General features: G+C 45.3%; 1 protein-coding gene across 4 annotated transcripts in view; it reads left to right on the top strand.

The window, feature by feature from the left end:
- The window catches only part of NUP93 (nucleoporin 93), a 109,640-nt gene extending 82,177 nt beyond the window's left edge, over positions 1-27,463 (top strand). For all 4 annotated transcript variants that reach the window (XM_044256101.1, XM_044256102.1, XM_044256103.1 and 1 more), the window contains 17 exons: positions 4,817-4,891; positions 7,163-7,252; positions 8,785-8,924; positions 13,022-13,154; positions 14,602-14,759; positions 15,948-16,113; positions 16,382-16,475; positions 17,220-17,411; positions 17,989-18,115; positions 18,229-18,301; positions 18,593-18,637; positions 20,229-20,345; positions 21,122-21,240; positions 22,079-22,196; positions 22,633-22,716; positions 24,172-24,300; positions 27,249-27,463. In XM_044256101.1, coding sequence (XP_044112036.1) covers positions 4,817-4,891; positions 7,163-7,252; positions 8,785-8,924; positions 13,022-13,154; positions 14,602-14,759; positions 15,948-16,113; positions 16,382-16,475; positions 17,220-17,411; positions 17,989-18,115; positions 18,229-18,301; positions 18,593-18,637; positions 20,229-20,345; positions 21,122-21,240; positions 22,079-22,196; positions 22,633-22,716; positions 24,172-24,300; positions 27,249-27,359 — 1,971 coding nt within the window. In that variant the 3' untranslated portion in view covers positions 27,360-27,463. The remainder of the gene's footprint in view (positions 1-4,816; positions 4,892-7,162; positions 7,253-8,784; positions 8,925-13,021; positions 13,155-14,601; positions 14,760-15,947; positions 16,114-16,381; positions 16,476-17,219; positions 17,412-17,988; positions 18,116-18,228; positions 18,302-18,592; positions 18,638-20,228; positions 20,346-21,121; positions 21,241-22,078; positions 22,197-22,632; positions 22,717-24,171; positions 24,301-27,248) is intronic.
- The last annotated feature ends 518 nt before the right edge of the window (positions 27,464-27,981 follow it).

Below are 27,981 nucleotides of genomic sequence, written 5' to 3'. Positions count from 1 at the left end.
AATAACATGTCTTGTAATAGATGATGTATTAGATTCAGCGGAATGTGGTCAAATAGAAACCAACAGAGTTTGAGTTGGGAAACTCTAGACTAGATGATTCCAAACTGTATTTTATGGTTCCCTGGTCATTTCCTGGGGGGACGATATGTTTCACATACTGGAATGTGAGTAGGATTTCAAGTATAGAAAGTGTTCTGCTTTTCTTTCAAAAAGAAGTTTCAAAAACCCATATAGGCCCTTCATTTTCACGTTATGATGTATCAGACAGGAGCATCTTCCTGCACAGTATTCCGATGGTAGAAGGATATAGATGCAGTTTCAGAAACTCCACTCTCCTCCTCCGGGCACCCAAGCATCACCTCACACAGCGGCGCGCACCAGCTGTCCTGCCAGCTCCCTCTCCCGCGTTCGTGTGCGCTGTTACACAGACAGCTCCAGCTGATCCGTGTCAGTTCATTTCATAAATGACACAATTTTATCATTTTGATCCTACAACTTAGCATTATGTTTTGAATTTTTGGAACTTATTTTGGAGGCTTTTCTAGGTTAGTACATGTGGGTGTCAGCCATTTTTTAGTGGCTCTATAGATTTCATTGTATAAATGGCCCAAGAATCCTTCCCACTTTGTCCATGAAGAATGATAGAGGTCATTACTGATGAGGGAACAGAAGGGAAGGAAGCCGAGGACAAAGCATCAGCTGATGCCCTGCAACCTCCCCCCAACCCCCACTCCAGGGTGGGACATGTGTGACATTCTTTCAGGAATCTCCCAGCTATCTTAATGTTAATGCCTTGCTAGAGTGGAGAAGCAACCTTACTTGGCAATGGGAAGGCCTCCATATCTTGTAGGTCCTCTTTAGCATATGAAAGTTCTTTTGAAACCTCCCTTTTTCCTTAACCGCCCCCCCAACTTTTAGGTATATTATTCCACCCCTCAGGACCCCCACAGCAGCTCTTTCTGCCCACGTCCGGTGCTTTAATAAACCCCCATTTTGCACAAAAGACACCTCAAGAATTCTTTCTTGGCCATTGGCTTCGAACCCTAACATCATCTTTCCTACATCAGTTACCAAAGCTCACACAGTTGGGTTGCATTTAGAACCTGGGTCTTCTGGTCCCCAGTTGGTGTTTTTTTCTAGTAGTACTGGACTTCGGTGTACAGATTCTATAGCCAGCTATAGTGAATTCATCACTTTGGTTCCATTTTGCTTATATAAAACCAAACATTATACTTGGAAAATAAAAACTTTGGTACTTTTGTAGTATTTGCATATATATATTTTTTTGCCCTTCTTGGGAAAAGAGTTTTATTTATACCTGGATATTCTTTACACAAAAGTGGTTGGTTAACAAAACTTAATGATTCCCTGCTGCCATCTTCCAGCCACTTCCTACTTGATCTGGAGTGCTCTCTTACTGTTTTGGGGTAGCTGTCTACTCTGAGAAGACTCTTCTCATGTCTGTGCTCTCTGCTGTTTTCTTCACTTACCGTATCTCCAGGCTCCTGGGTGAGCCCCTTGCTGCCCTCTGTGGCCTTGCCCTCCCATCTTCCCTGCCTTTCTGGTCTCTGATTCCCTGCTCCAGTTGTTCGTATCGTGGTGCCATCAGGCCCCAGTGCCAAGAGACAAGTGTCCAAGGGGGTTGGAATGTTACTCCCACATGACATACTGGCAGCTACTCTCCCAGCTTTCAAGCAGCTCCTGGGCTTGAAATTCCAATGAATGTTTGCTGGTTCCTGGGCTCAGGAATGTGCGTGTACACATCCTGTAGCTGGGATAATTGACTTTATGTGCCGTGTGATGGAGACGTAGCCAAGGGCAAATGAAGGAACGGTAACTTTGAAAACAAGAGCACTAGGCAAAATTAATTTAAATGGAAATTTGAAGGCTGAAAACCAACTACTTTTTAAATGGATAATTTTAAAAGTTAGGTTTTAGTACTGGAACATATTTCTCAAGGCTGTTTATGTATATGTAGCGAAACAACTATGTCCTTGCAGAAGTGTTTTAGTGTTGTGTTCCCCTGTTTATCCTTCTAGTCAATTAGGCTACTGAAGTTAATAGATTTAGTGCTCTATTTTTTAAAAAGACTTTGGGATCATCAACTTTCATGTGGTTGGTTCTGTTCCAGAAGGGTGGCTGTCTGGCTCATAGAACAGTCCTCGACTCTGTGTTACTGGGAACACTCAGAATTAGTCCAGAAGGAGAGGATGAGCTGCTGGAGGGTTCTGTTCATTCAAGGAATATGTCTTTATTTTAGAAAAATGAGATGAGAATTTTCAGCCAGCACAAAGTAAAATATTTTAGGTTAGTTTCTGTAGTGTCCACATCTGTCCAGTAGGGTTTATTCCTGTGTTCATTATAGTTGTTTATGTTTTTGTTTAAAAGGTGGCAATAGTGTTTTGGGGCCAGCTTTTGGCCCTGTGCTGAGTTCTTTCTACTTATTCCTCACAGCCGTGCTGTGAGGTAAGTACTGTTTTTCTCCTTGCTTCATCTTGGTCACAAACCCGAGGTGGTTACCATTACTGCTCCTGTCTTGCAGTTAAAGAAACCAAGGCTCCAACGAAGCACTGTGTGCGAGCAAGATCACGTGGTAGTGAGTAGTGGAGCCAGGGTTGCTACCCACGGCCCTCTCGGTCTTTGATGGCTGTCCTTGGAAAGTTGCCCTGGGGCGCTCTGACTGACCCGGAGGAGCCAGACTGTGCTCTGACCATGGCTCCCTCGCCTCCTGTTGGAGTGACTGTGGCAAGCTGCTTTTTGCTTTGGTGTCTTCATCTGTAAAGTTGACATAATAAAAGTGCATTATAAGGGAATTCAGACGGTGCTTGGTGCACAGTAGTACTCGGTAACTGTAGCCGTCATTGTCACCTGGTGCTTCTCACTAATTCTGTATTTCGGACAGGAATGCTTTCTGCTGTGAGTAACAGAAAACCAGTTTTGGCGGCTTGAATAAGGGTTTCTTTTTTCTCGCCTAACAAGAAGTCTGTGGGTGTGGAGAGAGTGTGGGCCTTCATTCAGTTGTCGTGTGCGGCTGTCAGGCCCAGCGCCTGGCTGTCTGTGCATGCCACCCTCCGTGGCACCTCACGTGCTTTAGCTCTGTGCGTCCCGTCACACTGGGGAGCGCCGAGGGGACCTGAAAGACCATTCCAGCCTCTCATTTTCCCTTCATCAGGAAGAGCAGAAGCTGTCCCCAAAATGTACGGCAGGCTTGTGCTTCATCTCATAGGCCACAACTAGGGCTCACTGCCTATCCTACGTGCAGCAGAAGCCGGGGAAGGGTATATTCAATAGTGTGTAGAGGTAAACTTCCAGAAAGTTGGCAGTCTAGCTGATACTCCTTGGGATAGCTTGACATCTGCCATGGTGGGAATCTGTACATCACAGAAACCAGCAGACACTACACATCAGGCCCCTTCCCCAAGCCAGTTGTAAAACATTGACCAACACACCATTAGGTGTCTTAAACTCCATATGCTGGACAGAAAGGTGGCAGGGAGTGGAGGTAAGAGGTGGGGATTTGAAATGATCATTGGGTCAGTCAATAGCAGCATCTGCCAAGGTCAGTAAACTGTTTCAGGCTTTTAAAAGCAGTGACTGCTGAAAATCAGAGCCAAGGAGGACCTTCCGAGGTTGTCTGGGACACCTGCTTCATTCGACTGAGGAGACGCTGAGGCTCCAAGAGGATGCGCTCTGCTCCAGAGCCCCAAATCAGGGAGTAAAGTGGCCCTCCCGGAACCCAGGTGTCCTGACAGCTCAGCACCCACTCTTCAGAACTTCACCCTTCTGCCTCCTCCCCCTCTCCTCTGCACCCTACTCCCAGCACTTGCCCACACAAATGCTCCTTTTGCCAGCTTTGCTAGTGCCAAGAAGTTTTGCTGCTGTCTTCTGTTGGTTTCCCAGAAAACCTGCTTGCTTTAAACTCCTTTTTTTGGTTTCGTTTTGTTTTAGAGAATACAGCATTAAATTTTCTTTCAGTGGAAGAAACATAAAAGAATTTGCTATAGTATAGTATAAAACTAATGTAGAAATTTAAGAATATACCCAATAGGATATACCTAGTTTTGACCCATACTTGTTCACAGTAGGAAACGAAGCTTAACTCAAGATTAACTTTAGTCTTTCTTTAAAAAAAAAAGTCTAATAAACTTTTCCATATGTTTGTGTCTAACTCTCCCCATAGATGGGAAGCTCTTTGGGGCCAAGCTCCATGGGCAGCCCTGTTGTCCTCCCTGTGGGGATGGACTTGCACACAGCTCTGCATGTGGCGGGCGCTTAGCAAATGTTTGCTGAATGAATCAATGACTGCCCAACTTAGACCAGCTTTGTGTCTTCAGATATATAAAGTTAATCAGCAGCTGTTCTCTTAGGGTGGGTTTTGGATTGGAAATGTCTGAATTGTAACCCTTTACACTTTAGTCTCTCAGCTATCTGATATGACTGATGGAAACAGGAGGCCCACAGATAATAATGGCTTCACTGGTGTGAAGACATGGAGGGAGAGGATGGGGTGGAAATGGGGCTTGAAACTGATTCGGTTGTTGAAAAGATGTGCATTTCCAGGAGCAGTCATTGAGATATCCTTACAGCCTGTCTAGCCTCCCATTTTTTTTGAGTTGTGTCTCATGCCTGCTCTCTTCTTGTGTATTCATGGGATGAGAGTTTTGTCCTATTGAAACCCCCTAATTCCTCATTTTGAAGAAGTCTTAGTATGAAAGAGACTTCTCATAGCTTTGTTAAAGACAAGTATAAGATTTTTTTTCTTTACATGATTAAACGATGTTTTTAATCACAACGCTGCATGTTTATTTACCTACAGCCAAGTTACATCAGTGATGTGGGACCCCCTGGTCGAAGCTCTCTGGATAGCATTGAGATGGCCTACGCCCGGCAGGTGAGCATGCTCTCAGAGATCAGACCCAGGAAAGTTTTATGTGAGCGCTCTGGGGAGTAAAAGAGAACCAAGACTTCATGTGAAAGTCAGACCTTGAAAACAAATTGGGTTTTCGTTCAGAGGATGGTTAATATTTTACTACCTGGGTCACTGGAGAATTCCATCAAATTGGGTAACAAAATGCCTCACATTTGACTTAGGGAAATGGAAATCTGCCCTCTACACTGACCACCGCATCGCATTTTGCATTTGGCAGTAGCCCATGTACAGTAAAACCTCAAGTAATTGCACTGCTTAGCGAATGGAGTTCTCTATTAACTGAGTTACCTGGTAGGCTGATGGTATTATGAGAAATCTTTCTTCATCCCTTGTTGATAGAAATTTTCTAAATGCTTTTCTGCTTTGGTAAGCATGGTGCACCTACCACTCTCAGATATGGTCCTGGAGAAGCTCATGTATTTTGGGGGTTGTGGTTCTGGTTGTATATCATGGTTATGCAGTAGCATAGAGATGGACTGAGATGCTCAGTGGTAAGCACAGGGGCTGTTGGACTGGAACTGCCCTGAGGAGACAGGACAAACCTGGAATTGACTTTTTGAGTAAAACCGTGCTGGCTGCCTGTGGTGTGTTTCATTATCATTTGCTGTTCTTCCGCACAAAATAGTGTCAAGATTGAAGGGAAAACAGATTTAGATTTCTCTTTTTCTCCCTGCTGCATCTCCATCTTTTTTTTTTTTTTTTAAGATTTTGTTTATTTATTCATGAGGGACAGAGAGAGAGAGAGAGAGGCAGAGGGAGAAGCAGGTTGGGGGAGACCGATTTGGGACTTGATCCCAGGAGCCTGGGATCATGACCTGAGCTGAAGGCAGACACTTAACCGACTGAGCCACCCAGGCGCCCATCCATCCTTTAAATTTCACCTTTGTTATGTGGATGACTCCTCCCATTGCCACAGCCACCACCAGAGCTCAGGTCTAATGAAATAATAAGCTTGTGAGTAGAGAAACTGTGTCTCTTCTGTATCTTTGAAATTAAGACTCCATGAAACTAACATTTTTTAGATTTAGGATACCATGTCATATATCTCTTTATAGGGTTGTCCCCTTCAGTGGAGAGAGAATCTTTGTGTTGAACAAAGTACTTTGCAAAGGGAAGGCTCCTGATAAATGCACATTGAGTGAATAACCACCACCTTGTAGTTTAAAAACCATTTTATTTCGGGGCGCCTGGGTGGCTCAGTGGTTGAAGCCTCTGCCTTCAGCTCAGGTCATGATCTCAGAATCCTGGGATCAAGCCCATCGGGCTCTCTGCTCAGCGGCGAGCCTGCTTCCCCCTCTCTCTCTGCCTACTTGTGATCTCTCTCTGTCTATCAAATAAATAAATAAATATCTTTAAAAAACAAAAAACAAAACAAAAACCCATTTTATTTCATCATTGTAATGCTCCTGGAGGCTGACGTGATACCATCCCCCCAGATAAAGTAGAGGGAAATAAGGTTCAGTGGGGTCCTGATTTGTCTCATCTCACTACCTTGTTTAGTGCTTGGTAGGACAGGGACTTCAGATGCAAAGAGTATAGAACCCACAAGTTTTTACCATCACTATTTTAGTTTTTTTAAAATAAAAATCAAAGTAATAGTGGTTTTCCCATACCTTAAACATCACGTAGTTACTTTTTCTTAAAGAAAATGTTCCTAAGGAGCAGGGATTCTTTCCTGGAGAAAATTGGTACCCTGGACATGCACCAGCTGCTCTTCTAACTAACCCACGTGGAGGGCTGCAGCCTGACACTATTCTCTCAGTCCACCAGCCCTGGCTTGGGGCCTTTCAGTCCTTTTGCCAGAAGGATTACCAGACTCTGCCTCAGGTTCTTTGGCAGCAGCAGTGGAAGTCTTCCCAATATCTCATCTTCCCCTTTGGCCCTCACTTGCTGGGGGAGAGGGTCTGGTGGGCAGAGAGGCCCGGCATTGCCTGTGGTCCTCTTCTACCAAGACCACCCTCCTTCCACTCTTCAGCTCTTAGGAAGGCCAGGGTAGCAGCTCTCTTTGTTGTGTTGGTGCTGCCGCATGAATTTCAAAGGCATATCTGGGAAGCTGGCCAGAGGCCTTGCCCTCCAGGCAGAATGGATGGCTCAGCCATACTGAGGAAGGAAAGGTTGGCCGAAGCTTCTCGTGATCTTTGGGCAGAAGCCGACTTCAGAACTGCCTCAAGGGGTTTTAAAAAGGAGAGGAGAAAATAGAAATTGTGCCATTTATTTTGCTTTTTATTTCAGATTTATATCTATAACGAGAAGATTGTAAATGGACACCTGCAGCCTAACCTGGTGGAACTCTGTGCTTCGGTGGCAGAGCTGGATGATAAGGTAGTGCCCGGAGCTAACCCAGGGAGAAATGCCACGTCTGCTGTTCAGATGGGATTAGCAGCTCGCTGATGGTGCAGAGCTGTGCTCAAGAGACGCCCTGCTCCGTGGAATAAAATGTTAACTGTCCTTCAGAGTTTTATTTTAAATAACTTTGGGTGGATTTTGATGATGATGCCACGTACATGTATTTTTAATGCATCTTTAGAAGGCCCAGCCGGGATCAGTTAATGGTCACAGGAGGTCTCCCTGAGCTGTACTGCTTTGAAGTCCAGTCAGGACTCAACTGTTCCCTCACCAGTTTTCCTCCTCAAACCACCAGACCGTTCTGCATGAGCCGAACTGTAAAGGTGATGTGGTTTTCACATCAGGGAACCCCTTCAACGTTACTCAGACGTGGTCTTTAGGTGCGTGCTTATAGGCCGCTAGTTCCCTTCTGCCCTGACTCCCCATCTTTATTGCTTATTCCTGTCCCCCAGTTCTTATCTGTGGCCAATTTTCTCCCCCTAGGGGGAAGAAAGTGGATGGATGGGTAGATGGGTAGGTGGCCAGGGGGAATGGGAAAAAGAGGGAAGGATATAATGGAAGCAAATACTCATACACAGATGGGGAGCAGGAAAAGGATTATGGTCCTTAAAGATGCCTCTGATTTTTTTTTTTTTTTTTTAGACAGTAAAATATAAAGCAGTGCAAGTAAATCCAAAGAAAAAAGTTAAGAATCCATCTACTATCTCCACCTAGAAAGAGTCACATTTGGGTGGATTTTCTACAGTTTTAGTTTCTGTGGGAGACAGAACAGGATTTTCTCTCCTCCTTTGGAAAAAGTGTACACCTGCTTTTCTCCAGTCAGTGCTGTCTTCCAGGATTCTTAACTTTAGAATATTGCCGAGCATTTAGGGAATCCATTTTTAAGGAGAGATTTACAGCCAGAAGGATTCTGGGGAGAGGGAGTCCCATCTGTGTGGTGATAGCATGGAGAGAATGGCGTTCCTGTCCTGGGAGGCTGGCACGGAGGCGTCTCTTGAAGGGAGTGGGTGGGAGGGAAGATGGGAGGCTGAGACACAAAGGTGGGGTCAGACCAGTGGCCCCTGGAGAGTCTCTGGGAGACAAAACCTATATTATTTAGGTTAAACTCTGTATTTTAAGCCTTAAGAAACTCAAACAACCTTGTAAGGACTGAAATGCAGCTACTGGAGTTGAAACTTCTAGGGCTTTGGACAGTCATACATGTATTCACCCTCTGTGAGGGATGACCCCCTGGGATTCAGTGTTGCTTTTACTGTTGTGCGGTCTTCATCCTGTGGGTGGTTATGGTGGACTTGGCACGGTCAGTGCTCTGAAAGCCGGCTGGGGACAGGGGTGCGTGGCAGGGCTGAGGTGTGTCTTGCGTGCGAGCTTGAGCCTGTGGGCCTCAGATGGAAGCTGGTAACCTCTCCCTTGCCCTGCCTTCTCTACCTCTGAGCTCAGAGCCGTGAAGAGTCAGGCTGCTTCTCCGGCCCTGCAGCATTGTCACGTGCAGTCTCCTTTACGTGCAGAACATCTCTGACCTGTGGACCATGGTGAAACAAATGACAGATGTGTTATTGGTGCCGGCAAGCGATGCCCTGAAGAGCCGCAACAGTGTGGAGGTGCGCATGGAGTTCGTGAGGCAGGCCTTGGCATACCTCGAGCAGAGGTAAGGTGGCAGTGGGCGCGGTTGGCTTCACAGTCCCCACAAGTCAGCGCATTCTCAGGCCTTCCGCAGTCTCGGGCTGAGGGCTCCATAGCGAGAGCCAGTCCTGCTTTCAGAAGCACTGCTTTGCCAGCGCTGGGTCTGTAGCAGTATAAAATCATGGCCAGTGGGAATGCTGTTAGACTTTTCATTTTCTCTTTCTCTGCTCTCTGGCCCTCAGTATGGAGATATCAGGATTATTAGGCCACAGCCTTAGGTCAGGATCCTGTTCCCTAATGTTTTCTCTTGAGCATTTTAAGTTTTACACCTGGCAGTATTACCACCTTCAAGCCTTAGGAACAGTCCATGAACCTTTATTTTCCTTCTGGCTCTATGCTGTTAATCCCTATGCTTCTGGATCCTTCCCAGCTGCTAATGCCTGTGATTTGTGCCTGGGTCGCTTTGCCACCTCTTCACTCACTGGAATTGGTCACCGAGGGGATTGTGCCTGTGCTCTTGTACTCTAACTATTGTCCCCTTCACTGGCAGGGCCCGTGCCACTCCTTCCTCCCTGCGGACACTCCTTCCAGCTCTGAATTTGCCGGCAGGGGTTGTCATGAGTGTGCAACAGACCCTCTTTATTTCAGAGGCGGGCTGCTGGGCCCCTCTCTGCTCGTTGGAAAAGAGAAAGCAGAGTTGAATACACTTGCTATATGGCGGCTCTTTCCAGTGAGCCTGTGTAGCTGCCAATGCCCTTTAGCAACAAAGTAATCCTTGTTAGAAAGTCCTAGATTTCCTTGTCAATGAGCTGAGTTAGTTCAGAATTGGTACCACAGAGAATAGGTTTTTTATACTGAATGCTGTAGTAATTATACAGTTGCTACCTGAGATGAACACCATCAGACATAAACTCACTAGCTTCCATTCCCTTGTTAAGAAGAATCCAGACCTCCAGATGTTTTTGTTTTGTTTTGTTTTTATTCTTTTTTGCGTTGGTACGAAAGAGTTTATAAAGTATTCTGTTAGGCTTTTGCTAAATGTTTGTAATGTAAATTTTGGTTATTGGTCTGCAGTCATAAAGATCCTAATGTATATTATATTATAGTACTGCTACATGTAGCAAAAGAGTCCAAATTTCTTAGAATATATAAGAATCTTTAGGGTTGTTTGTTTTTTGTTTTTTTTTTAAATGGGTATATGACTGCTCGTGACCACTTTTTCTTTAGTAAATCTACTCCTTAACATTCATGCTTGACTTTACCAGAAGTATCAAGCATTCCTTGGTTTTGTGTCTGGTAAGTCATCTCATTTCATTTATTACTCTTTTCACTTAACTTATTTAATTTTGTTTTTTAAAATTGTTTTTTTCCCTTAATTCCTTTGGCAGCACTGGAGCTGCTTGCAAGTTTCCTGTCCATAATTATTGTAACCTTATGGTCCTTTCATTCTAGTGGCATCACTCCCTCAAGGCATGTTTTTTGTTTTTGTTTTTGTTTTTTCTTAAAGATTTTATTTATTTATTTGACAGAGATCACAAGCAGGCAGAGAGGCAGGCAGAGAGAGGAGGGGAGGCAGGCCTCCCACAAGCAGGGAGCCAGATGCAGGGCTCGATCCCAGGACCCTGGGATCATGACCTGAGTGGAAGGCAGAGGCTTTAACCCACTGAGCCACGCAGGTGCTCCGAGGCATGATTTTTAAGAATTCATTGTTCTCTTTTGATAAAAGGACTATTTCAAGATGATCATATTCTTTTTTTTTTTTTTTTTTTTAAGAGAGTGTGAGTTTTGGGGGTGGTACAGTGGGGGAAAGAGAGTCCTAAGCATACTTCTTGTGGAGCCTGATGTGGGGCCTGATCCCACGACCCTGAGATCATGACCTGAGTTAAAAATCAAGAGTCAGACCCTTAATTGACTGAGCCATCCAGGTGCTCCAGTTATACTCACTTTTTAAAAGAATTTTTGCCAATGCAGATCTACTGACAGCATGGCAAAGTAGACCCAGTCCCAAGTGATTTTTACATATAAGGCTGAAAATACTGAGAAAATACAGGGTTGGTTGATCTGTTCCCTGCTGCATTCCAAATTTGAAACAGGAGGCTATATTTTTCTCAAGCCCTAAAGGAATTCAGACTGCTTCTTTAACTTAGGCCTTTATCAGCACATGGGTTGTCTTATTTTAAGTCAGAAGAGACTGTAGTGGGTATCCGTTTGTCCCAGCTGCCACAGGATTTGGTTCTCTAATCTCTTTTCCAGCCTCTGCTTTTAAATACTTCCAGTGATGGGGGAACTCACTACATTTGTTAAATTGAATTTTGTCTATTTTTCATTATAAGAATGCTACATGCTTATTATAGAAATTGAGGGAAATGCCGAAAGGCCTGCAGAAAGGGGAGAGGCCCCTATACCACATCCAGAGGCTTCTGTACCTTTTCAGTTTCCTTTTCACCCGTTTTTGATATATGAATATTTTGTTTTATTTTCTTTTTATACTTATGAGCCAAATGTGTACAATACGTGGTTTTATGTAGTTTGCTTTTTTAATTCTTTGTCAGTATAATTTTTGGTAACTGTCAAATTCCATTGAGTCTTTTTTTGGAGGGGTAATTGACATTTAGATGTTTCTCTCTCTGTGTCTCTCTCACATACTCTCATTCTGTTATTTTACTTAATCCGGTATTGAATATCTTTGTGCATATGGAGCACCTGACTTTGAGTCAGTCTGTTTTGCTTTGGATAAGAAATATATTTAGAAAGTTCTTTATTATATTAACCCCACATTTGGGTATCTATAACTAGAACCATTTCATCTTAGTGTGGAAGCACTTTAAAGATGGTACAGATTTTAGGGATCTGCAGGGTTTAAAAATATATGCTAGCAAATAAGCGAAGAGGGAAATAGAAAATAGAAAATCATTGGCAAACATCAGTGTGATAATTGGTTCAGTAGGGGCAGCAAAGGAAACTGAAATTATTGGGTAGAAGATTGTTGGTAAACAGAATATCCACATGACTCCTAAGTATTACCCACAGGGTACTTACCAGTTCCAAAGAGAAAGGTACTTTTACAGCAGTGAAGTCTGGTGAATGACAGTTTTAAACCAAGTGATCAAACCGAATATTACCTGCCCCGTGGTGGGGCTCCATGGTCAGTACCAGCATCTGCTGTGTGGGATTCTTGGCAAAAAAGTTGCATCTGAATCAAATCATGAGGAAATTGTCCAGCTTGTAGGACATGCCACCAGACAGCTGGCCTGGATTCTTTTTAAAAGGTCAGTGTTGTGAAAAGGGGTTGTAGGGTTGCCCTAGATTAAAGGAACTGGAAGTAGCAGGACAACTATGTGCCACACATTTCCTCGCTTGAATCCTGGATGTGAGAGAGACACACACACACTATGAAGGACGTTACTGGGAAATTTGAGTGTGGGTTATATTTTAGATAATAATGTTGTATTACTCTTCGGTTTCTTGGTGTCATAATGGTGTTGAGGTTGCGTAGGGAAATGTTCTCATTCTTTGGAGATATATGGTGCAGTGTTTACAGATGAGGTAGCCCCTTATTTCTGTATTTTTGCAGAAGGGTTTGTTTTGTTTTGTTTTTATGGATTTCAAATGGTTCAGAAAAAAAGTGGTATGTGTGTGTATGTGTGTGTGTGTGTGTATGTATGTATATATATGTACATAATCTACTTAGAGAAAAAAAGGTGTACACAAATGTTCACAGTGCTGAATCTAGGTAAAGGGTATAGGAGCATTCATTGGGCTGTTCTTTTAATTTTTTGTAGGTTTGAAATTTTTCAAGATAAAAAATTTAAAAAGAATCCACCAAAGCATTCAGCTATGAGCGGAAGCAATCTGCATATTAGGCTTAATGCATTGGAAGCCAACAGTTATGTTCCTCTAGGGACTCTTCTGAGTATCCACAGTGATGAGAAATCTTTACAATGGCTTGCTCCCCACTGAACAAATGATACAGTTTGCTTCACATGCATGGTTTCCTCTTCTGTGTGAGGTTGGAAGTCTAGGCCCTGCCTGTGCAGTGCACAGTGTAATGGCATGGATGTAGTGGGTACACAGATATGTATATGTGTTTTCAACCTCTCTTTTTTCTTTTAATTTTTCCAGTTATAAGAATTATACCCTTGTAACTGTCTTTGGAAACTTGCATCAGGCCCAGCTAGGCGGGGTGCCTGGGACTTACCAATTGGTTCGAAGTTTCTTGAACATCAAACTTCCGGCTCCCTTGCCTGGACTTCAGGTACTGGCATCTTTCTCTGTGTGTTGAATTATACACCTGCAGCAGTCTCTCTCAGATAGGCATTTGCAGTTGAAATGAAGTTGACATGTGTAAACTGCTGTATGGCAAAGAGTATGGGGCTAGGAGGAAGGCTCGGGAGCTTTGGAAGGCTAGTATTAGGCTGGGGGTGGCTGCTCAGCTCAGAGCGGGGGAAGACACGGGTGGGGGGGGTGGGCAGGATGTCACTGGATTCTTGATGTATTTGGAAAGGAGGCCCCGTAGGACTTACTAAAGACTTGGATGTGGGTGTGACCGGCAGAGTCAGGGATGACTGTTGAGGTTGCTGGCTCAGACATCTGAAAGATTGGAGTTAGATATAGTTCCTAGAATATGACTGTTCAGCCCCTCCTAGTCCAGTTGGGGGAATTACCTTTTTTAATACCACGTGCAAGGCACTAAACTGGAGCTTTGTACCAAGGGTGGTGGGATAGGGAGGAGGCTATCTTTGTAAAGGATATGGGGTTCGCAGTGCCCTCAAAGGATAGGGGTTTATCTGCCAGAGGTCTTGGAAAAGGGTATTTCAAGTGGAGGAACAGCATGAACACATACGTGGAGGCAGGAAAGGGTATCTCACATCTCAGTCGTGTGGCAGGGTTTGGCAAACATCTGGCCAGGAGGTGTAGTCTGGAGTACCAGTGTAAAGAGCTCAAACGGGTTTAGAAGTGACACAATTGGATCCAGTTTTATAAAGAGTCCAGTGGGGGAGTGGTTGAGGGACCGAGAAAGGAAATCTGAGACCCACCTGTCTGGAGGAGTTGAAGAGAAGTAGAGAGAAAAGTAATCACAGGCTGCCAAGGTGATGACAAAACCTGTTTGAGGATAGATAAGCTCAAGTTCAGGGAGACTTGGAATGGGGCTGCCTTCTCCGCTCCCCAGTGCCTGCCTAATACTGTGTCCAAAACCAAAGTACTCAATCAGTGGATGAACTGAGGAATGATTAAGAGTGCCAGTATCCATCTGACTGGTCTCAGTAGTGAACATTTTATAAACTCAAGTGCAATATTGATGGTCTCTTATTGCTCAGTAAACATCTTCAGCCCTTGCTCTGCGGGGGTTGCAAGGATGAGTGTCTGTGAATTGTCACACAACATGTCACCCAGATACTGGCTACTAGAATTCTATGCTGAACCCACAGGCTGGCTGTCAGTCATGTGGGGCACGTAATGCTCTTGAAGAAAAGCTCTACAGCCAGACTGCGTTTACCAGCTTACCTTGGACAGGTTACTTCACATCCCTTTGCCTCAGTTTCCTTGTTTGTAAAACAGGAAGGGAGGATGCTGTTAATGGGCCGCACCTAGCAGGGCTGTTTTGAAACTGAAATGACTTTAATGTGGGGAGAGGTGAGTGCATCAGAAAGCCGCCAGCTAGCTTTGTTTGCTTGTTTATTTGAGCATCTTTCCTCTTCTAGGATGGAGAGGTGGAAGGCCATCCTGTGTGGGCATTAATTTATTACTGCATGCGCTGTGGGGACCTGTTTGCCGCTTCACAGGTGGTTAACCGAGCCCAGCACCAGCTGGGAGAGTTTAAAACCTGGTTCCAGGAGTACATGAACAGCAAGGACAGAAGGTATGGTGAATGAGATGGTGCATCCAGAAGAAGCTGTGTGGAGTCAACAGGGCAGCCCCCACTGGCATCGCCCTTTGACCCGTGCATGACTCAGAATAAGCTCCTGCTTAGAAAAAAAAAAATGAAGTTTAGAAAGCAAGTGGAGCTGTCTTGGGAATAGCAGTTGAGAACATTAAAAGAGCACCGTTCTGATACTGCTGTCTAGACTTACATGTGTGTGTGTTGGGGATTTCTCTGTACCAGTGGGAGGGACTGTGGTTGGGAGCGTGATTTGACTTACTCTGTGGATCCCAGGCATTTCAAGCATGCTTTATAAAATGAAACTGTTGTATTCCACTTCATTTAACATGTGCTTTTCCAGTTGGCCCACTATGAAAATGTTGCCACATACTTTGTAGCTCAAAGGCTAGAATGAGAAGTTAGTAATTTTGAAATGTAATCACTGAAACTAAGCCAGAGGGCTATTTCTGTTTGTCTTTAGTTCTCTTCCATTAAGGAACTGCTAGGGATTAATTTTTCTCTGGGTTTTGTTAATGTAATTAGACTTTAGTTCTTACTCATTCAAATCCAATTTTAAATATACATACATGTATCTGAAGGAGAAAATGGTGGTCACTCCATTTTCTCCTGTGCAGTACTAGAGTTACTTTTCAAGTAGTTTTTTAGCTAGGGTCAATAATGCCATGTCCAGAGATCATCTTAAACAATAAGCCCCTGTCTTGCTTATAGTAGAGAACCCTAGTGCAGGGTTCATGGCTTAGGGTTTCCCTAGAAGAAGACCCTGAGACAAGGATTTGAGTGTAACTAGTTTATTTGGGAGGTGATCTGACATGTACAAGGGAGTGAAGAGGCCAGAGGGGAGCTAAGACAGGTAAGGGAAGGGCTCACTCTTGTCTGTCACGGCTTGAGGACTGCTGCAGAGTGGGCTGGAGTATTAATTCCCCAGCATTTCTCACCTTTTCCTGAAGGTCTTGACTGGAGGGAGATGGTAGGTAGGCAAGGAGATGCAAGTGCTGGTAGCGGCATGGCGGGTCAAAATAGTGTGGTACCCAGGGGCTACAGTTGGGGACAGTGTCTTTGAAGGAAGCCTTCCTAGCTCTGTTACGTGGTTGGGGCCTTGGGTGCTTTCAGATGCCCTTGAGGGTCTTTAGTGTATATGTGGATCTGTGTGTTCCTTTGTGTCTTTAGGTTGTCCCCCGCCACAGAGAACAAGCTCCGACTGCATTACCGCAGGGCCCTCAGAAACAACACGGACCCCTACAAGCGGGCTGTGTACTGCATCATTGGCAGATGTGACATCACTGACAACCAGAGCGAAGTAGCTGATAAGACCGAGGACTACCTGTGGCTGAAGGCAGGCGCTGCTTCCCTTGCCTGAGCAGGGCATTCACCCCTTCCCTCTGCTCACGTTCTGCACACAGCTCGTACCTGCTTAATATGTGATGCCAGCAGGCTCCAGGGCTAGTAGATTTCCTGTCTCCTGACCCCGTTTTCTGTTGTCTGATTCCCCGTTAGTCACCACGGCCATTAGCACAGCCTTGAGCTCCTGAGCAGCCACAGCTCTGCACACCTGGCTCAGGAAGTAATTTGTACCAATGTGTGCGTTTCTCTTGGGGGTTTAGTTGAACCAAGTGTGTTTTGATGACGACGGCACCAGCTCCCCACAAGACAGACTCACGCTTTCACAGTTCCAGAAACAGTTGTTGGAAGACTATGGTAAGATATCCTGAAGAGAACCACCTTCTCTGTCTGGTCACCCTAAGGTCACAACTTAGCTTTCCTCTGGGAAGGTCCTTCATCTCTGAACTCTGGATCTTCAAAGCCTAACAACAAAACAGTGATTGTTAAATTCAGGTAGAGGCCATGTGAGCTTTAGCAGTGTATGTGACTAATACAGTCACATACTGTAAGCTCTTCTCCCTAGTTCTTTGAACTGCCCCGGTAGAGCTTTGCTCGGGGACAGACACAGCGAGGACTTGGCTGTTACTTCCTTGTGGGTCTCGTAATGTCCGTATCTGAGCACAGATGAGGGGGAAGTAGCTCCCCTTCCTCACTGGGTAAGAATTTTGGGAAGAAAAGATCCCGACCCATGGTCAGCATTTGTTGAATTCCCACACCCGTGAATCTGAGTGAACGGAAGCCTCTTTGAAATCTTCCTTCCTCTCCTTGTTGAGTGACTCTTACCAGGGTGAAGGGGAGCAACAGCCTCTTTTATGTAGCATTTTAAGGGCCTGTATCTCTTGCTCTCCCGCCTAGTGCAGATGGTCTGGGTTTTACAGCATGACCCTACTTGACAGTTGTGTTGTGAAGGCTGGAGAAGGTTGTGGAGCCAGGTCGTGGTTCCCACGGCAGTCCACTGTGTCTGCCAGGGCCCCTTCATCCCTCCAGCAAGGGCTTCTGCCTGGGATCGGGGCTGCTGATTATCTGACTCCTGAGTCCGCTTTGTCTCCTGGCCCGCAGGCGAATCCCACTTCACGGTGAACCAGCAGCCCTTCCTCTACTTCCAAGTCCTCTTCCTGACGGCGCAGTTCGAAGCTGCCATTGCTTTCCTCTTCCGCATGGAGCGGCTGCGCTGCCATGCTGTCCACGTGGCACTGGTGCTCTTCGAGCTGAAGCTGCTTCTAAAATCCTCGGGACAGAGTGCTCAGCTCCGTGAGTATTTATCCGCAATGGCGTCACCCTAACATACCCCGCATCAGGCGGCAGCAGACACGTAACTGCAGCCGGCAGGGATCTGGGCCAACAGTCCGAATCCTTCTGGAGCATTGTAGACAGCACTGTACAGAGTGCCAGCCCTGTGGCCAGTCAGGCTCCCTGTTCAATGGGAGTAGAAGACGCAGTCCCTACAGTCGAGAGTCATGTTCCTGTTACGGCCCTAACTGGACACCCCAGCAGCCCCCTTCTGTGAATGACTGCCTGGGTGGGAGGGGAGAGTCAGAAGAGAGGCAGGAGAAAAATGTGGATAAATGCCTGCAGATTTCTTAGCGGTGCAGCACAATCGCCCCAGAGCACACACCATAACCAGAGACCAGTGTTCTAGCAATTTACTGTAAAATGTCATTTCCCACACTCTGTGGAAAGAAATGGAGGGCAGGATACTGAAGCTTATTGACAAGTGTTGGCCAGGCTGCAGGACTAGATGCTGCTGGGGATTTGGATTCCTGTAGCCCCTGGCTGCTGGGTCATAGGGGCAGTGTGGGTGTGACCGTGTCTGTCCCCCATGGTGCAGTCAGCCACGAGCCCGGCGACCCTCCCTGCGTCCGGCGGCTGAACTTTGTGCGGCTGCTTATGCTCTACACCCGCAAGTTTGAGTCGACAGACCCAAGGGAAGCACTCCAGTACTTCTACTTCCTCAGGTAAAACTCGATTTTGACCATTTACTTGAGCTGGTTTTGGTTTCTGGCCTCCTGAGGACTATCAGAAGCCTCAAGGCCATGCCAGAAACCACGTTGCTTTTGTCTCCTTCCAGGGACGAGAAAGACAGTCAAGGAGAAAACATGTTTCTGCGCTGCGTGAGTGAGCTTGTGATAGAAAGTCGAGAGGTATTTCAGTCCCTCTTCTCTCCCACCCACAATTTGCAGTGCACATGCGCATGCTACTGTGTGGTCCCCGCAGCATGGCTGTGCTGGATATGGTCGGGGGTGGGGGGTTTCCATTCTCTTGGGTTTCTTGGTTTCTGATAATGAAAATACTGATTCAATCTCACTGCGTCCTGGTTTATGTAAAACTCTTCCTACCTCTCCTCTTTTCTTCCCCCTCCTACATCTCCAGAGAATTGGGGCTTATGCATATATTCTTTCCCAGTAAATTGAGTAAACTTTTTGTCTCCACAGTTCGATATGATCCTTGGGAAACTAGAAAATGATGGAAGTAGAAAGGTGGGTTAAATGCACCCATAGTGATATGTTAATTGGCAGTTAGGGTTGTATAATTGTCAAAAGAATGTAGTTAGACTTCAGGACTCAAGATGCAAATCTGAATGAAATTACTTGGTTTAAAAAACGAAGAATGAAAATCACAGGCCACAAATAATGCCCTTGATTTTAACACACATTTATATTTCTCTGTAAAATATATAAATTGTTGATGAGGTAGCTTTTTGGTCGTTAGTAATCTTTACACCCAATGGAGGGCTTGAACTCACAACCTAGAGATCAAGAATCACACACTCTTCTGATGAGCCAGCCAGGTGCTCTGATTAGATGGCTTTTTTAAGTCCCGAGGACTCATTTGTTCATACCTGCCATTTTTTGAGCCGAGAAGACCACATATTTCTGCCATTCTTGGCTCAGAAGATATGCAAGGAAAGAAATTGTTTAGTGCACCTCCTGTCCCCAGATAGCAAAGTTAGCAATGTGCTTGACCTCTCTCAGAAGGTGGTTGTGAGGGCTCAGAACTTCACACAGACCCCAGAGATGCAGCTGTGCCTGTGAGCCTTAGTGATTCCCGCCCCCCGTCACACGCTTGGGGAGGCCTAGAGGAGGGGCAGAGACCTGGGTGTCAGAAACCAGTCCTCATCTGCCTGGAACATTCTCCCTGTGGCCCTGGGGAGACACCGGCCTCTCTCAGAGACTCACTTTCCTCACTGGTAAAAATGGGTGGCTTGGACCCAGCAATCTCAGGATGATCTCACAGGGCTCACACTCTCCAGCTCAGAAGAAAGGCCAGTGACCGTGCCGGTGACAATGGCCGTGCTTCTTGAGCAGTGACATTTGCCAGGCGCTGTGCTGAACACTGCACAGGTGTTTTCTGATTTAGCCACCATGATGATAATCCAACAAGGTGCTTTTCAAGTGAGGAAATGGAGGCAAAAGAGGCTCATTTTCTTGAGATCACACAGCTGGTAGGAAGGGGAACTGGAATTTGACCCCAGAGCCCATGCTCTTCACTCTTCTTCTGTGCTGCCTCCCTGGTAGAAGGAGAGGCCACCCTAGCTCTTCTGTGCTTCCTAAGGCCTATTACATGCTCCTGACCGTTGGCTGCTGGTGATTGTGGATGGTGATCTTTTTAAAAAATACCCTGACACCCCTTGCCATATATTTTTTCAGCGCTGAGTTGTCTTGCCATCTGTCTTAGAAAGGAAATCCAAAATCTTTCCGATATTTTGTGTGAGTCTCCTGATTTTTCCACCTAGTGCCTACTCATCAGCAAATGTAAGATCATTGGCTATTTCACCTACCCTCTGGATCATTTTGGACAATTAACAAGCACAGATGTCTTATTGCTGGCTCCTCTGTGCTGCCTGTGAGTCTCCTGCTCCATGTGTCCTTTCCTTGGTTCCTTTCATGTGTTTAATAGGATCTTACATCTTCAAGAAAGCCAGAGTCTAGCTGATGACATATATGCATTGCCCAGGGCGAGCATTTTCAGTAAAAGTAGTTTTCAGATCCCAACTGCTTCTCTGTGTTTAAAATAACAGCTCTGTGCTCCTGTCTCTCTCCTCCTCCCCTCCATAATTTGTCTTGTCAGCCTGGAGTCATAGATAAGTTTACTAGTGACACAAAGCCTATTATCAACAAAGTTGCTTCCGTGGCAGAAAATAAAGGACTTTTTGAAGAAGCAGCAAAGCTCTATGACCTTGCCAAGGTAAAATGTGCCCTTTTCCTTCTCCTTACTTAATAGATTTGTCAGCCTTTTGGCATTAAATGCACAAACGTTTTGACGACGCACTGCTGTACCATACCACTGTCCTGCTGAGGCATTGTCTCCTAGTGCTTAGGCAGCTAGTGATCTGGTCAGGGTGAAATTCCCATTTTACAGAATTATTTCTGCCCATAAGGTATTTCTGGCCAAACAGGAGTAACATATTGCAAGGATATCCTGCAGGCTGTGAGCTCTAGTCTCATTTGGCAGCAGAATAAACGTCCATCACATTTCGATGGTGAAACTTTGGGTGAAAATGCCTTCCTGCTTACCCTTCTGGTAGCCACAGACATGCTGGTGAACACTGTGTGTTAACGAAGGAAATGACAGCTGAGGCGTTTTGAGAGAACTAGAATAAGTATTTCGACATTAAGAACATATGGTGACTGCTGATCATTGTGTGGCCTAAAAAAGATTATGTTCTTTTTTTTTGTAAACTGAGAAAAGTAGGCCAAAAGAAGGTTTATAATTCATTTTCTTAAATTTAAAGATGTTTTGATTGGGTTCTAATTAAGATGTAGAAAAATAAACAAACATTAAGTGTACAGCTTGGCGAATTTTCCGTGGGTATATATCTGTAACCATCATCCAGAATAAGATACAGAACCGTTTTTATCCATCATATCAGAAAGTTCCTTCTTCAGGTTATTTTGTTTTTCCTTTTCTTTTTTACTGATGATTTAACCAATTCCTTCTTTAATTTTAAAACAATTGAACAGAATGCTGACAAGGTATTGGAGCTGATGAACAAGCTACTCAGCCCCGTCGTGCCCCAGATCAGCGCACCACAGTCCAACAAGGAGAGGCTGAAGAACATGGCACTCTCCATTGCGGAACGGTAAGGCTGAGAGCTGGCTCTGAGGCTCTGTGGGGGCCCAGCGACAGTGCCCACCAAATGCACCCTCAGTTCTACTGGTCACATCAAGTAGTCTCCCAGAGACTTTCCATCCCTCCAGGACTGTTGAGAGTTCCTGTTTTCCCACTATCAGACTTTCAGAGTTTTGCCGGAAGGCAGGTATGAAAGCACATCTCAACATTCTAATCCTGCACTAAGGGTTTAATTCTAGGCATTGTACTCCTCTATTGCCTATTAACAGCCGTCTCCAAGACATTCTGGGACAAAGCTAGCGATGGCTCGATAGGGAATTCTTAGAGGTGGTAGTGGCCAGTGTTTAAGAAGGTACCTTCCTTCCTTGGTGAGATAACTGGGTTATCGGACTTTAACTGATGGAACTCCCAGGCTGAGGTAACAGTCATTACTTTTTGTGCCCTCTACAGATACTCCTGATAAAGTGACCCAGAGAAAATTGGGTTGGAGATGCTTTCCTGGGGGAGCACAGAAGAACACTCCTTATCAAACAATTCATTTAATAAACAGCCCCTCAGTGGTAGCTGCTGGGCTTTTGGCCCATCAGAACCTCTCATCCTTTCTGGAGATTTGGATGCTTGAGGTGGGGGCTGAGGCCAGAGAAGTGTGCTTCATGCAGAATATTTATAGATGGATTCTTTGCAAATCCACTGTCAACTTCTTGGCCATTTGAAAAGAAACACTACTTTCCACTCCTTAATTCACCTCATCTAGAGATTTCAATAGATTTTGACACTTTTCAAATGCTGTTCTAAAGTTAGAAGTTGCACAGAAATTCATAATTATCCCTGTCCCTTTTGTCTTTCAGGTATAGGGCTCAGGGAATCAGTGCAAATAAATTTGTGGACTCCACATTCTATCTTCTGTTGGACTTGATCACCTTTTTTGATGAGTATCACAGTGGTCATATCGACAGAGCCTTTGATGTAAGTTTCAAGAGGGGTGTTTAAAGTACAGATTAATATTTGCCCTGGAAATTCAAAACACTTCATGGGATTCATTTAAAACAAAGGAAATGTTACCACATTCTTTGCCTGTTAAGCAAAGAAGACAAGCAGGAATTGGAAGGGAATTTTTGTGTTGCTCTTTTTTCTTCCTCTTTTCTCCCTTATTCCTTTCCCCATTAGTCTGAAAACAGAGGCTTCTGAATGTAACTTGAAATCTCTGAATTTTGTAATTGCCTCAGAAAATGAGATTAGGAATTAAGTTAGCAAATTAGAATCAAAGCCTTTGTGTGGTGGGGAAACAGTATTTTCTACTAAGAAGCCCTTTATAACATGTTAGCTGCTGACTGTGTTTAAGGAGATGAAATGACTGTGATGGTTGTATCATATGCGGCTGGTGGCTTTTTGTTTTAAACAGATAATTGATCGTTTGAAGCTGGTGCCCCTGAATCAGGAAAGTGTGGAAGAGAGAGTGGCTGCTTTCAGAAATTTCAGTGATGAAGTGAGTCATTTTCTTCCTGCATTATGGATTTTTTTTCCCTCCATTTCTGCTGAAAGCTTTTGTTTTAATATAGCTGATAATGGTAAGAGTCCTTGTAACCACCTAGACTGACTTTTCAAAGGCAAGTCCAATTTCAGATATCCTGGATTGGTTTTTCTGTGAGTTCACCTGTCCCCATCAGATTATTGTCCAAATTCCTGACTCAGAAAACACAGTCGCTTTAGTGATTAGACATTCTCGGGGGAACAGATTTCTGGTTGATCCTGTGAGGTTTGTTTTAATTCCATATTACTGACTTGTTCTAGAGGGTGTCTTGGTGCTGAACTCTGACCTTCTTTAAATAGTTCCCTTGAGTGTCTGACACATGCTCCATGATGTCCTTCCTTCCTTTTCTTCTCTGAACTGTTTTGTTTTGAGAAGCAGAGCAGTGACCGTGGACTCAGTTATCATGAGCCCATGACACCCAGAGCCACTGTCCCTCTGAAGGGTTTTCAGCACGTTGCCACCATCTAGCTCAAGAGTACTCAGTTGGGCTGCACACTGGATTACCAGGAGAGCTTTAAAAAAAAAATCTTCACACCCAGACCCTACCCCCAGAAATTGTTGTTTCTCTGATCCGGACTGGCCTCTCCATGCAGCTGGGGTAAAACTCTTCTGTAGAACCATGGACACTCAGGGCCAACTGCCTGGTTCTGGGGTGTCATGAATAGTGTTTCCATTTAAAGCTGTTACTCCCTAAGCAAATACCTTTTGTGAAAGCACATTTCTGTTTCAGAAGAAAAAGGGAGGCCAGCTTCTGCCATGTTGCCAGCTGTGGTGCTCCCAGTTTAGGTCTTACCCCTTGCCCACCTGCCCTTCATACCTGCTGTCAGTTCCGCCTCAGGCCCTTGCCCATTTGTTACTTGCCTTCCCCCAGGATGGATCGTTCACTGCACTGGGGACTGAAGCGGTGCACCTCCTAGGCACTGCCTTTGTAGGCACTCCCAAGGACTCTGCTAGGGCTGTGCACCTGGGATGGAAACGTTCTGGCAGGTGTAAGACAGTAGGGAATGGTGGGGACTGAAGAACTAATGTGTGCCTCCCTACCTACTGACATTGAAATCCAGACTGCTTTTGGTAATCACTCTTCTGGCCAGTCCAAGTGTACATGGTGGTCAGATCATGTCAGCATGCATTTGGCTTTTGCCTTCACTTAGGAGAGGTGGCATAAAGAAAGGAGCAGAAGAGTGACCCACCTCACCAGAGCAGCCTTGCCTGAGTTTTGCTCTCACACTTGACATTTCAGTGCCTTTGGCTACTTTTTGGTGACTCTGTAGTTCTCTACCTGGTAGCTATGGAAAGTGGTGTGCCCAGGCCTGCCTGAAGTGTGTCCCTCTCCCCCAACACACACACACTTTTTCTTGTCCCCAAGACTTGGTTCTTTTTCCTTTACTTCATGTGTTTTTCTCTGTGCAGATCAGGCACAACCTCTCAGAAGTACTTCTTGCCACCATGAACATCTTATTCACACAATTTAAGAGGCTCAAGGGGACAAGTCCATCCTCGGCATCCAGGCCCCAGCGAGTCATCGAGGACCGTGATTCTGTAAGATCCCAGCATGGATCAGAACCATCGCTGAGAACCACCTTTCTGGTCTGCCGTCCATGGCACCTCATGAGACGCTTGCTCCTGACCCCAGATGCTCCTTTTCCTTACACTTAGCAGCTGGGTAAACCCTGTGTCCGGAGTCTATCTGAAGAAATTGAACATTAATGGGATTGCTGCTCTTAAGCTTTTTTTTTGGGTAAAACGGGTTTGGGGGGCAGGTGTCTGCCAATATCACTCTTTTTTTTTTTTTTTTTGAAGAGCACACATGTAAGCCATGGTTGAGGGGGGTGACCTGGGGCAGAGAGAGAGAGAGAATCTTTTTTTTTTTTTTTTTTTAAGATTTTATTTGTTTATTTAACAGACAGAAATCACAAGTAGGCAGAGAGAGAGGAGGGCGGGAAGCAAGCTCCCTGCTGAACAGGGAGCCAGACTCGGGGCTCGGTCGCAGGACCCCAGGATCATGACCCGAGCCGAAGGCAGAGGCTTTAACCCACTGAGCCACCCAGGTGCCCCGAGAGAGAATCATAAGCAGATTCCGTGTTCAGCGTAGAGCCCAATTCAGGGCTCGATTTCATGACACTGAGATTATGACCTGAGCTGAAATCAACCGACTGAGCCACACAAGTGCTCCATGCAAATATCACCTTTTAAAAAATCAAACAGAATACTAGTTTGTAGTGATTCCATAGGAATGTCCTATGCATTTTAAAATAGGAAGGTTATTTTATGAGTCTTAGCACTTTCCCCAGAACTATAAGTACTTTGGCCAGCCAACACACGAATTTGATGCAAACCCTTGTTTCCCTCTGAGCCTTACAGTGACCTCAGAGAGGTCTCAATGGTAGCGACTGTTAATCCCCATTTTACAGCTGAGGGAACTGAGGCCCAGAGTAAGGAAGCAGTTTGCTTGTGTGGTCCCCTCAGCGGGAGGTGAAGGAGCCATGTCTGGAAGTGTCCCTTTCCACTGCCTGAGGGTCAAGCCAAGGCCGGGTAGAGGCCTGGAACTCATGGTATATGTTGTCCGGTTGATTTGATGAAAAGAAAAAGGTGTTTGACTCAATTAGCAGTCCCTTTCCCTTGACCTCCCCATCTAGTCTTCTACCTCCAAGGGAGTCTGGGCTCTCAGCTGTGACTCCACAGGCACTGTCGTCACTGTACTGCCTCACTAGTGAGTGAGGGCGGAACTTTGCACCTTTAGCAGCGTGGAGAGCGGTGCTCGGAGTGTCCGCTGGTGGTAGGCCCATCCATGCGTGCCCCGAGGCAGCCGCCAGTCTGCCATCCACCCTTGGGCAGGCAGGAGCCTGAAGCACATTGACAGTAAATATCAGGAGGTCCTCATGAAATGAGTGGGCTCACCGTGCCTGGACCTTGGCAGGCGAGTGTTGAAGTGGTGGGTGTTTCTGGTGCTCTGTGTGCTGCCCACAGGCCAGAGGAGGGCTTTGCTGCAGAGTAGAGCCGTGGCCTGGCAGGCCTTTGTCCCACATTTGAAAGGAACTGTTTCAAGACCAGCTGAACTCCCATTCTGTGTGTCTTAATCTCTCTTTTAGGCACTTAGTTTTTTAAGTATCGCGAATAAAGCCATTCTGTCTTCCTCTCACCCGTTACTCCTTTTTTATGAGGGATAGGGATGAGTAGGGTCAAGAAGAGACTTTTGTGTAAAAGCTGCCCAAGGAGTGGCTTCCTGACTTACTGTGCAGCGCTGCCTGGTAAGGGGATGAGCCCCTTTGCTGAACACCTGTAAAGTTTTATGTAAAGTCGCTCCAAATCAGGCATGAAAGCTCATACACTTTTATACACTGTTACTTACTTACTTATTTATTTATTTATTTATTTTTAAGATTTCATTTATTTATTTGACAGAGATCACAAGCAGGCAGAGAGAAGGAAACGGGCTCCCTGCTGAGCAGAGAGCCTGATGCAGGGCTCGATCCCAGGACCCTGAGATCATGACCTGAGCCGAAGGCAGAGGCTTTAGCTCACTGAGCCACCCAGGCGCCCCCTTTTATACACTTTTAAAGAAAATCTGATGGGTACTTTTCATCATAAAGTAAACATTCCTTTTGGTTTGGATATTAAGACATATCCTTGTTGTCAGTTTATTTCATGTTAGGCAAAAATCCCTTGGCTTTCAGTTTTTCTTCTTTTATGATCCTTAGGAAGCCTAGTAAGTGACCCTTGGGTTTTCCTTAAAAGTCATGTTAATGGTCTAAAAGGTGTTTGTAGACTCTCCTTTCTATTCCAGATACGGTCTCCTTTTTTGCTGCTATAAGCATGCAACATGTCTCAACATGAGACAACCTGAAGCTGTTCTTCTAAGTTTCTTTATTTCAGAGATAGTGTTTTATCATTTGCAAATTGGAGTGAAAGTTATCCCTTTTTGTTTTGTTTTGTTTGTTACTGGAATCACCTGAATTAAAATCTTTTTCCCTTCTGGAACATCTAAGAATCTCATGAATATTATTGCCCAGCATAAGGGCCCACACTTATGTCAGGAGAGAGCAAGTGAGAGGAGTGAAAGGAAAGAAAAGGGAAGAAGCAAGAGAGAAAGAGAGCTGGAATGGGACTGGATACTTTTGTGGGGGCCTGAAAACCTCAGATCGGAGGCAGGTAGGCAGAAACCAGCCAGGAGAGAGTGAGAGACGCAGAGCAGTAAAGCGAGCCGTCTGAAGCTCGGAGCTGTGTCCAGAGATGGTCGCATGTGGCAGGCGAGGCAGCTTGCCTGGCAACCACGTCTGTCTTTTACTTAGTAGAAGGGCTTGGGAACTGGGGCCCCAGCGGACAACCTTTGCTTCCTCTACACTGTGCGGGCTGTATGACAGTTGAGGGTAAATCTGGCCCTGACACCAAGGAGGGTAGAACATGGAAGACCATGGTGGTTGCTCCCCAGGTAGTGCCCCGACTTGGAAGTTCATTAGTACTCTTCTCTTCTTTTCCCTTTCTCTCAGCAACTCCGAAGCCAAGCCCGAGCCCTGATCACCTTTGCTGGGATGATACCCTACCGGACGTCTGGGGACACCAATGCAAGGCTGGTGCAGATGGAGGTCCTCATGAATTAAGTGCCATGCTTAGGGGCTTCTGGGACTGCACGCTGTCAGTACCTCAGGCGCATGGGCCCACTGGGGTGGAGTTTCTGGTTTTGTTTCTGTTGTGTTTTGTTTTGTTTTGTATTATGTATTTTTGTCAGCACTAATAAATTTCTTTGATTTGTATTTCTTTTCACATTCTTTTATTTTCATTGTTTTGTTTTGTTTTGTTTTTACTTTGACATTTTTTTAAACTTTTTATTTGTGTGGGTGGAAATGTCTTCACTAGTGCTTGGGCCAGAGAATGATAGGCTTATATAGGCATCTGTGATTTGGTTAAAGTTGACCTTAAATGATTAAAAATTCACCCAAAATGCGCAAGGAAATGAAGCCTTTGGGAGTTGCTTTTGTTTAGACCCAGTATTCCATATGGCAGGGTCATGGTTCATTTTTTACGTTTTCATTTGTGAAAGCCACCATCAGCCTTGGGCAAGTTAGGATCCATGTGAACTAACAAGCTCCATGCCCCCGTCTTCTCTTGGGTGTGCCTTGGGGTCCAGGGGGGCTAAGACCATTCTCCAAATCATCTGCTCTGATTCCAGGATTAATTAGTTTGCTGTTCTGTAGAAATCCCACTGGAGATGGAAACAGACAT

Source organism: Neovison vison, chromosome 7, assembly GCF_020171115.1.
Source record: "Neovison vison isolate M4711 chromosome 7, ASM_NN_V1, whole genome shotgun sequence".
Lineage (NCBI taxonomy): Eukaryota > Metazoa > Chordata > Mammalia > Carnivora > Mustelidae > Neogale > Neogale vison.
This window is presented reverse-complemented; position numbering and strand designations above follow the sequence as displayed.